The 9901-nt window shown below is 35.2% G+C and overlaps 1 protein-coding gene across 1 annotated transcript; it reads left to right on the top strand.

Moving 5' to 3' along the window:
• The first annotated feature begins 1923 nt into the window (after positions 1–1923).
• LOC125268187 lies at positions 1924–9508 on the top strand. Its single transcript, XM_048190277.1, is given in 6 exon segments — positions 1924–1941; positions 2023–2172; positions 4550–4834; positions 4836–5822; positions 5824–9387; positions 9497–9508. Coding segments are annotated over 6 exon segments (5016 nt in total).
• The last annotated feature ends 393 nt before the right edge of the window (positions 9509–9901 follow it).

The following is a 9901-nucleotide window of genomic DNA, read 5'->3' as shown; positions in this document are numbered from 1 at the left end:
ATGGAGTACTTAATGTGTGACTAAGCAGTGTAGGGAGAGGATAAACATGTGTCTTTTATTAATATAGAAACAGTGAAAAGGTTGTCAGGCAGAAGTGTTTCTTATTTTTTATTCAATAGAGTCGGCTCACAGAGTTGATTCGTTTGGGAAAGAATCATTGTTACTAGTTGGTGTTAACTGGTCGGAGTAAAGGTAAGCTTATCTTGTTTTTTATAATAGGATATGTGGAACTATAAAAGTAAAGGGAAAACACAAAAGTATAAACTGCTACATGTGTTACAGGAATAAGGTATAGTCTATTGTATGTTGCGGTATGGTAAGTTTTACGTTGACGACCGTTGTTAGACGTTTACGTTAAGTAATAGCAGATGGCTATACAATGTGCTGTGCAGAAAAGCTGTAACGTTATGTTTTATAAAGGCGTAGCAACTGTAATAACTGCATTCATATCACAGTGGCGATATAACCTATAAGAAGTTAATATAAGTGTATATAAGCGAATGTCGTGTTTTAATATTATTGTACGAATGCAAGGAAGCGCGATGTAAAGCATATTTATTGTTGTTCATAAATAGTTTGAGTGTAACGTTATATGATTTATTTTGTATAGGGAAACAGAGCGCGCCGTCCGCATTAAGAATAAAAGTTGTTATTCGCAATAAAAATTAGAGTATTTATTATAACATTTAAACATAAAACGGTCATATAGGCCTACGCTTTATTCAAACTGGAAGCCTGAGGATGCTCTCCGGTTGTAAAACGGTTGTGTCAAAGGAATGTAGCCTCTTGCCGTAGCATTAGGTGGAAAAATGGAAGGTAAACGTGAAGGCAAAAACTCACAAAATTGGGAGAAGATAGGGTAGAAAATATTTCTTGGTAAGGCAAATTATTGACAAAGATATGAATATGTTTAGCGAAGATATGCACGCGACTCATATTTGAAGACATCTTAGATTCGATTCAAAATGTTTTCACATTTCACGTGACACAAAAAAACGTGTTTAGTGTAAAAAAAAAACTTTTAAGTTTAACTGTTTGTTAATGTTAAAAAAATATTTATTTATTTATTTATTTATTTTTTGTATTTGATTGGTTTTAAAAAATCTGTGTCACATATATTTTTATTATTTGTTATTTATGACGCTTTACATCCAGAAAGGTTGATCATGGTGACTCACAAGTAGATTAGTGTTGTGATGGATTATGTCTTATTTGGATAGCCAGCTAGTTAAAAGATAAATAAGAAAATTTAGCTTTTAAACGTAGCATAACGGTTTATCAAACTTTTTGTGTTTGTTTATAAAAGAGAGGTACAAAGAGATGTTAACGTATTTATTACTTGAAACTAATATTTTTACATATTCCAAACGGTGTGTGTAGAATCTTCTAGTGACATTCTTAAACATTACGAGGTTTTAGAAATTTTGATAATTATTATGTTCAATTAAAAAAAAGCTGTAAGTTTGTACAGAGGTTAACAGTTTCTAGATCTACAAATAAAGAACAAAATTTGACACTGTGACACACTGACGCCATGTTGCGTCTATTTAGATCATTTATTGAAAAGGACTACATATTGTAAAAATATTTTATATTGTATGTATACATATTGAATACATATTGCACATATTGTACCAACTGTGTGTATTTAATAAGGCAAAGATTAAAGTATAATTGTAAAAGTTTTATTTGTTGTTAATAGTTTATGTAGTGTGCTTGACAAGTGAAGTTATATATATAATGTGTGTGTGTGTGTGTGTGTGTATTACAACTGTATGTGCTGATGTAATCATGTTCAAATGAATACAAGTTTAAGTTTTGTTTGGCCATGTATAGTGTATTAGTATTACTTGCTTATTTGAAATATGTTTTGAAAAATGAAGTGAAACAGTCACATAAGTAAAAGTATTGTATATAAGAAAAATGAACATCAACAGATTGGTAAAAGTTGGACAAATGTACATTATGTTAAAATGAATAAAGAAAAAAAATGTATGTGTTATGTGTCTTTTGTCTGTGCAGATGCCACGGAAGAAGGGCTTCCGCAGGTCTGAGGCAGCAAAGAGACGCATGGTTAAGAGGTGTGCTGTTGAGGAGGATGAATGTTGTTGCGACAAAAGGTCAGAAGTTGAGGTTAGACCACCTCCAAAACAAAAAAAGTCTCAAGAAGAGGTTAGACCACCTCCAAAACAAAAAAAGTCTCAAGTTGAGGTTATACCACTTCTAAAACAAAAAAAGTCTCAAGAAGAGGTTAGACCACCTCCAAAACAAAAAAAGTCTCAAGAAGAGGTTAGACCACCTCCAAAACAAAAAAAGTCTCAAACTGAGGGCAAACCACCTTCAAAACAAAAAATGTCTTCAACTGAGGTTAGACCACCTACTAATAAAAGGTCATCTATTATGGCTATGCGTTCAAATCAAGGGTCTTCCCCTACCATTCAGTATCATTGTGCTAAAGTTTCAAATAGCAATACCTTTGTCAATGATATTGTCAATGAAGCTGTGAGTTTTCAGTCTGTTTCCAAGTCTTGCAAAAACTGCAATGATGATACATTTGTTAATAACTCTGATAATTTTCGATTGAAAGTCCTACAGGGTTCTTTCCATCAAGGTGATGACCGGTTTGGTTTGAACAAAGGCAAACAGTGTGCAGTAAACTGTCTCACAGCAGTCATGATGAGTGTGCTGAAGGATGTGCTGACTTGGAGAACTGAGGACTTGAATGCTGTTCTGTTACATGGAGATGAGCTGTACACATCTATGCGAGTCCAGAGGAAGATAAATGATCCAACAAAGTTGGGTTTTGTTTCTGTTGCAGAATTACCAACAGTGCACACACTGTATAACAACACATTCACAATAAACATTGGTGAATCTTTTTCAGGTCTGATTGGTGTTGATTTATATGATGAAGCTTTACGAGATGTGTCCATGTCAATTGAGGAAGCACTTCAGAGAGCTTTGTTGCAATGTGATGCATGTTTGTTAAACATTCATAGTTACATTTGTGCAGTTATAAAGGCAGGGTCAACATTTGCTGTAGTCGATTCTCATTCACGAAATGGTAAAGGAATGGTTGAAAAACATGGAGGCACGAGTGTAGTAGTTTACTGTGATGACTTAGTTATGTTGTGTAGCCATGTTGTTAATCTTGCCATGTCACTGAATGCTCAAGGAAAAACATTTGAAGTTACGGGTGTGAAAGCAACTGTTATTGGTCAGGCAACTACTACTGAGACAAGGTCTTGTGAGTTCAGTTTACCAAGTAACAATATACCTGTTTCACCTGCAAGTGCAGCAGAGCAGAGTAAGTGTACTGGAGACCATGGTAAACAAACACATGTAAACAATGTAGCAATTCTGCAAAAATTGGATCAGACAGGCTTTAATTCAAGAAAGACAAAGAAACGAGTGCAGACTGAGTCAAAACTTACACATGCAAGAGAGTTGCAGAACAAATTATCTGTGGATGTCAATATGGGACATATAGGGAATACTGACACAAGTTCTTTTAAGTCTAGAAAACGAAGCAGTGTCATTCTGGTTACACCTAAAAAGACAGCACAGCCAAGTAAGTGTGGTATTGCGCATGATAAAGAAACACATGTAGACAAACCAGCAACTCTGTGCAAATTGGATCAGACATGCCTGGATTCAAGTGACAGAAAGAAAAGAGTTCAGATGGAGGCAAAACGTAATATTGTCAGGGAGTTGCAGGATAGTTTATCAATGGATGATGTTATTATTGGAGATACAGTAAATACTGACTTTGGTTTCAATCCTTTAACGTCTGCAGATCAGGATGCTTTGTGTGCTCTCTTACAATTGCCTAATGAAAGCGTTGGTGTTACAACCACTAATGTGCGTTCTTTAGGAGTACCATGCAAAAACAAAAAGCATTAAAGGAGATGGTAATTGTTTATTTAGATCAGTAGCACATGCAGTGTGTGGCAATGAAGAGAAACACCAGAAAATTAGACGTGCAGTAGTGAAACATCTTGAAGCTAACAGTTCAAAATTTGTAAGATATTTAAGGGAACAGTACAGATCAGTGGAAGATTATTTGACACAGTCAAAAATGTATTTTTGCGGTACGTGGGGAAGTCATGTTGAACTGTTTGGTCTAGCTGACTTTCTGAAAATAAATATAATGACCTTTAATGATGACAGGTGGAATGTGCATTTTCCTACTGAACCTTTATTTACAGCTAATGCCATCTATTTGAAGCACTGCAATGGAAATCACTATGAAGTTGTTACATGTGTTAAACATAAAAATCAAGAAAATGTTTGTGCTGAAGCATGTAATATTGAAGTGCATGATCAGACCATAAGTCATAATTTGCGAAAAAGGAAGTTACATGACACAGAAGAGTACACAAAGTGTAAAAGAGAACGTGATCGATATCACAGCAACACTGATTTCAGACAGAAAAAAGTAGAGCAAGTAAAATTAAAATACTTTGATGACAGTGATTATAAGGAGAAAAAAATTGAAACTTCAAAGATGAAGTACTCTATGAATGTTAATTTTCAAAAATGTGTTCAGCAGTACTCTCAGACCAAGTATAAAACAAATAAACTTTTTAGGGCTAGTGTATGTGAATATTCCAAGAAGAAATATCAGGAAAATCCCACTTTTAAAGCAAGTGTATGTGAATATTCTAAGAGGAAATATCATGAAAATCCTGTCTTTAAAGCAAGCATATGTGAAAACCTTAAAAAGAAATACAATGATGATGAAAACATTCGTATAAGTAAAATACAAAAAGGCTCTGACAATTTTGCAAAACAGAAGGACAAACAAAAAGACATTGATTTCACTATTGATCAGTTTTTATAAAGAAGTCAGTACAGGTCCAGAATTTGTTTGCTGTGTATGTCATCGTTTATTGTTCAGAAAGCAGGTTATTGAATGTAGGAGAGATTGCTATAAAATGAAAGGTCAAGAAATCTCTGATTTGGCTGAAAGATGCATTACTTTAAAGTATTTACATGTATGCAGCACTGAATGTGAGAATAGATGTCATTTATCAGATAATCCAGCTTGTAAATTGTGGATTTGTTACACATGTCATCGTAAAATCCTTGGAAAAAAATTGCCTGAAGTGAGTATTGCCAACAACATGCATTTGGTGGATATTCCAAAAGAGTTAAAAGGTCTGAACTCATTAGAAGAACATCTTGTTGCACGCAATATTCCTTTTATGAAGTTGCTTTGTCTTCCCCGTGGAAAACAGAAAGGTTGTCATGGACCTGTAGTGTGTGTTCCTATTAATACTACAGATGTGTCAAATATTCTTCCACGTAATGAATGTGATGACCACATGATAAGAATAAAACTGAAACGGAAACTTACATACAAGGGTCATTATGAGTACAAAAATGTCAACACTGATCGTGTCAGACATGCATTGTCTTATTTAATAAGACATAACAAGTGGTATACTAATGTGGAGTTTAATGAACAATGGATAAACTCTTTGAGTGCAAGTGATGAGCCAAGAGACAATGATATGGATGATTGTGAAATGAAGGATCAAGATATAAAAGATAAAAATGAACATGAGAAAGGATCTGGAGATGACCCAGAGGAAGATATAACATATATTAAAGAACAAAGTAGTCTTTTGTCTGACACATCACTACAACCTGTTGATCTGGGTTCAGAAATAATTGATCAGCATTTTCATGATGTACTCAATATAGCACCAGGTGAAGGTAACAGTCCTGTTAGACTGTTAGCGGACAAAACAAATGAAGCAAAGTGTTTCCCTGTTCTCTATCCTACTGGTGGTCCAACATTTCATGAAGAAAGGCAGGAAAAAAATCACATTGTCACGATACCTGAATGCAAGATTACTAAATGCAGATGGTCGTTTCGCACAGAGCTCAGACTTCATTTTTTATGCACAGTATATATCAGAAGTTGATCAAATTGTGTCTAACGTTTCAATTGCCTTGAGGAAAGGTTCAGAGAAAGACTGGTCAAATGTAACATCAGATATGCTCACAAACTCTTCTTCTTTGCAAAGAATATTACATTATGATGAAGGATATAAGTTCTTAAGACCAGTAAGAGGAACTCCTCCCTATTGGATGTCAACGCAAAAAGATCTTTTTGCTCTGATTAGACAACTAGGCATACCAACTTTCTTTGCATCTTTCAGTGCTGCTGATTTGAGATGGCCTGAAATGATGAACACAATTATTAAGCAAGAGGGGAAACAAATAAATGTTGATGAGCTCGACTGGTCTGAAAAATGCGGACTTATAAGACGAAATCCTGTCTCTGCAGCAAGGATGTTTGATCACAGATGGCATTGTTTTCTAAGAAATGTTATCATGTCACCAGCACAGCCCATTGGCAAGATAAAAGACTACTTTTATCGTGTTGAATTTCAACAACGGGGTTCTCCTCATGTTCACTGTTTGTTTTGGGTGGAAAATGCTCCGAAGCTCAATGATCATGATGCAGATAATGATCCTCTGGTTGCTGAGTTCATTGACACTTACATCACTTGTGAGACACCTCAGGAAAATGACACCATACTTTACGAAACAGTGAACAGCGTTCAGAAGCACAGTACAAGACATTCAAAAACATGCCGGAAGAAAAATACAATCTGTAGATTTAATTTTCCAAGACCACCATCTTCACGTACATTTATTACGAGACAAAGTCATGCAAATGAGTTGAAAGGAAAAAATGGAGATGACACAGCAAGTGGAATTCTAAAGAAAATTAAAAGTGCTTTAAATGCAGATATGAATTTTGATACAGTTGATGCCTTTTTTTCATCTATTGGGATTAATCAAACTATATTTGAAAAAGCATACAATAGATGTTCCAAAAAGAAAAGTGTTGTCTTGAAAAGAAATCCAAAAGATGTTTGGGTAAACCAATACAACAGAGATTTACTACGTGCTTGGCAGGGGAATATGGATATTCAGTATGTCACAGATGCTTTTTCTGTAGTGGTCTATATACTTACTTATATTACAAAAGCAGAACAAGAAATGGGACTGCTACTTCAACGTGCACAAAATGAAGCAATAAATGGAAATCTTGAAGCTAAAGCATCATTAAAGCAGTTGGGAAGTGTCTATCTGCACAACAGAGAAATTTCAGCTCAAGAGGCAGTGTACAGACTGACAGGCATGCATTTGAAGGAATGTTCCCGTAAAGTACAATTTATTCCTATTGGACAAAATCCTGTAAAGATGAGTTTACCTTTGCATATGCTCCAAAACAAAGTGGAAAATGACAAGTCTGATGATGAAAGCAGTTTTTGGATGACAAGTGTCATTGATAGGTACAAGAACAGACCAGAGAAAGAACCACTAGATACTCTATGTCTTGCCAGTTTTTGTTCTGAGTACAGAGTTCTGACAAAATCAGAGGTTTTCTCAGGCAACAAAACAGCAGAAAATGAAATAATTAAACTCAATAACAACAATGGCTATGTTAAACTTCGAAAAAGGACTGAACCTGCAGTCGTACGTTATCCAAAGTTTTCCCCAACGAAAGATCCAGAAAAATATTATCATTCACTGCTGCAGCTTTTCTTACCACATTATGATGACTCTGATTTGAAACCTAGCAAGTATAGCACATATGAAGACTTCTACAACTGTGGTGTAATAAAAAGTGGTTGTGAACTGAAACAAGTCAAATCAATTGTTGATGGCAACAGAGAATTGTTTGAAAAGGAAAGTGATAAAATTGAAGAAGCTAAACAGCTTTTGGAGCAGGATATTGATTTAGAAGATGCCTGGGCACAGATATGTCCTGAAACAGAAAGACAACGTCATGAATGCATAGAACACATGAAAGATAAACTACTGCATGATGAAGATAACTTTCAAGAACTTATTCCAGATCTTACAGGAAACCCTCAAACTGCGTGTACCATTGAAACAAACCACACTACAATGCCTAGAGATGATGCGCTGCATTTACTAAGATCATTAAATGAGGAACAATCTGCTGTGTTCTATAAAGTGCAAAAGTGGTGTCTACAAAAAATTCTTGGACAAAATCCTGAACCATTTAGATTATTTCTTACTGGTGGAGCAGGCACAGGAAAAAGTCATTTAATTAGGGCAATACACTATGAATCTTCTAGACTGTTATCACAGCTGTGTGAGAATCCTGATGACATTACTGTACTTTTGACTGCATCAACAGGAGTGGCTGCATTTCAAATAGGGGCATCTACTGTCCATAATTCTTTTTCAATTGGTGCAAATGTGAAACTGCCATATCAGCCTCTTAGTGATGACAAAATAAATTCTTTAAGAACAAAATTGGGTACTTTGCAAATAGTGATTATTGATGAAGTGTCAATGGTTGACCATCGCCTTTTGTCATACATTCATGGAAGACTGCTACAAATAAAACAAACGGGTGACTACTCTCCTTTTGGAAAAGTGAATATTCTTTGTGTTGGTGATTTCTATCAACTTCCTCCTGTAAAAGGAACCGCTCTCTATGCTGATACAAAAGGTGTAAACCTATGGGAAAATAATTTTGAACTTGCTGAATTAACTAAAGTTGTTCGACAACAAGATGCAAGCTTTGCTGAAATGTTAAATCGTCTAAGAGTACGAAATAAAAATGAAAGTCTTAGCACTACTGATATTGCGATGTTGAAAACATGTGAAACAGGGGAGAAGTGTAATGCTCTTCACATATTTGCTACAAATGCTGAAGTTGATAAATACAATATTGAAAAACTACACGAATCTTGCCTTGAGGCAATCACTATACATGCTCAAGATTATGCAAAAAACTCAAAAACTGGACAAATGGAACGTAAAGTTGGATATCATACGAAAGTTTTCAATTCATCTTTATCTAAAAGTCTTTCCCTGGGTATTGGAGCAAGGGTTATGTTAAAAAAAAATCTTGATGTTGCTGATGGTCTTGTTAATGGAGCTTTTGGTACAGTTGTCCACATAAGTAAAAGTCAACAAAATGATGATTTTCCATTAGCTATTCATGTGGAGTTTGATAATCCTAATGTTGGTAAACTTCAGAGATCTAAAACACGCCAGAGATTTTCTCAAAATTCAACTGTAATTGAAGTACAAGAAGACCAAGTCACAAATGATGGTGGTGTAAGACGTCAGTTTCCTCTCAGATTAGCATGGGCATGTACGGTACACAAAGTCCAAGGACTCACAACAGAAAAAGCTGTTGTGTCACTTAAGAAAATCTTCACAGCAGGACAAGCATATGTTGCATTGAGCCGTGTAAGATCTCTAAGTGGATTAATAATTGAGGACTTTAAGGAATCGACCATATTTTGTAATGACAAAATTCAGGTGGCTATGAAAAATATGCCAAAACTCCCTTTGGAAAATTACAGTTTCACTAATTCAGTTGGTACATTCAGATTAGCATTGCTTAATGTACAAAGTCTGAAAGCTCACTTTCAGGATGTTCTTGCCCATACAGCTCTAATGAATTCTGACTGTATTTGTTTGACAGAAACATGGCTAAGTGCTGATGACAAAGCAGAAGAACCACAAATACCACAATTTCTGTTCAAGCACAATCCAAGAGTTAAATGTTATGATAACAGTACTGCTCTTTTTGCTGAATTAAAAGACCAGAGAGGAGGAGGAGTTGGAATGTATTGTTCTGAGAAAACTGAATGTCATATGTTTACTCCAGAGCAATGGAACTTAGAATGTTTATACTTTATAGTTCCACATGTCAGTTTGACTGCAGCACTTTTGTATAGGCCCAATTCATATAACACCGAAATGTTTCGACAGAAGCTATTACAACTTATTAAAGAGATAGAAAAACATCCAGGACAGAAAATAATCATGGGAGACTTTAATGACGACATCTTTACTTCCTCTACTGTTGTGAATTTAATGGAACAAC

Source organism: Megalobrama amblycephala, linkage group LG5, assembly GCF_018812025.1.
Source record: "Megalobrama amblycephala isolate DHTTF-2021 linkage group LG5, ASM1881202v1, whole genome shotgun sequence".
NCBI classification, from domain to species: domain Eukaryota; kingdom Metazoa; phylum Chordata; class Actinopteri; order Cypriniformes; family Xenocyprididae; genus Megalobrama; species Megalobrama amblycephala.
Note: the sequence above shows the minus strand (reverse complement) of the source record. Positions and strands in the feature narration are given on the sequence as shown.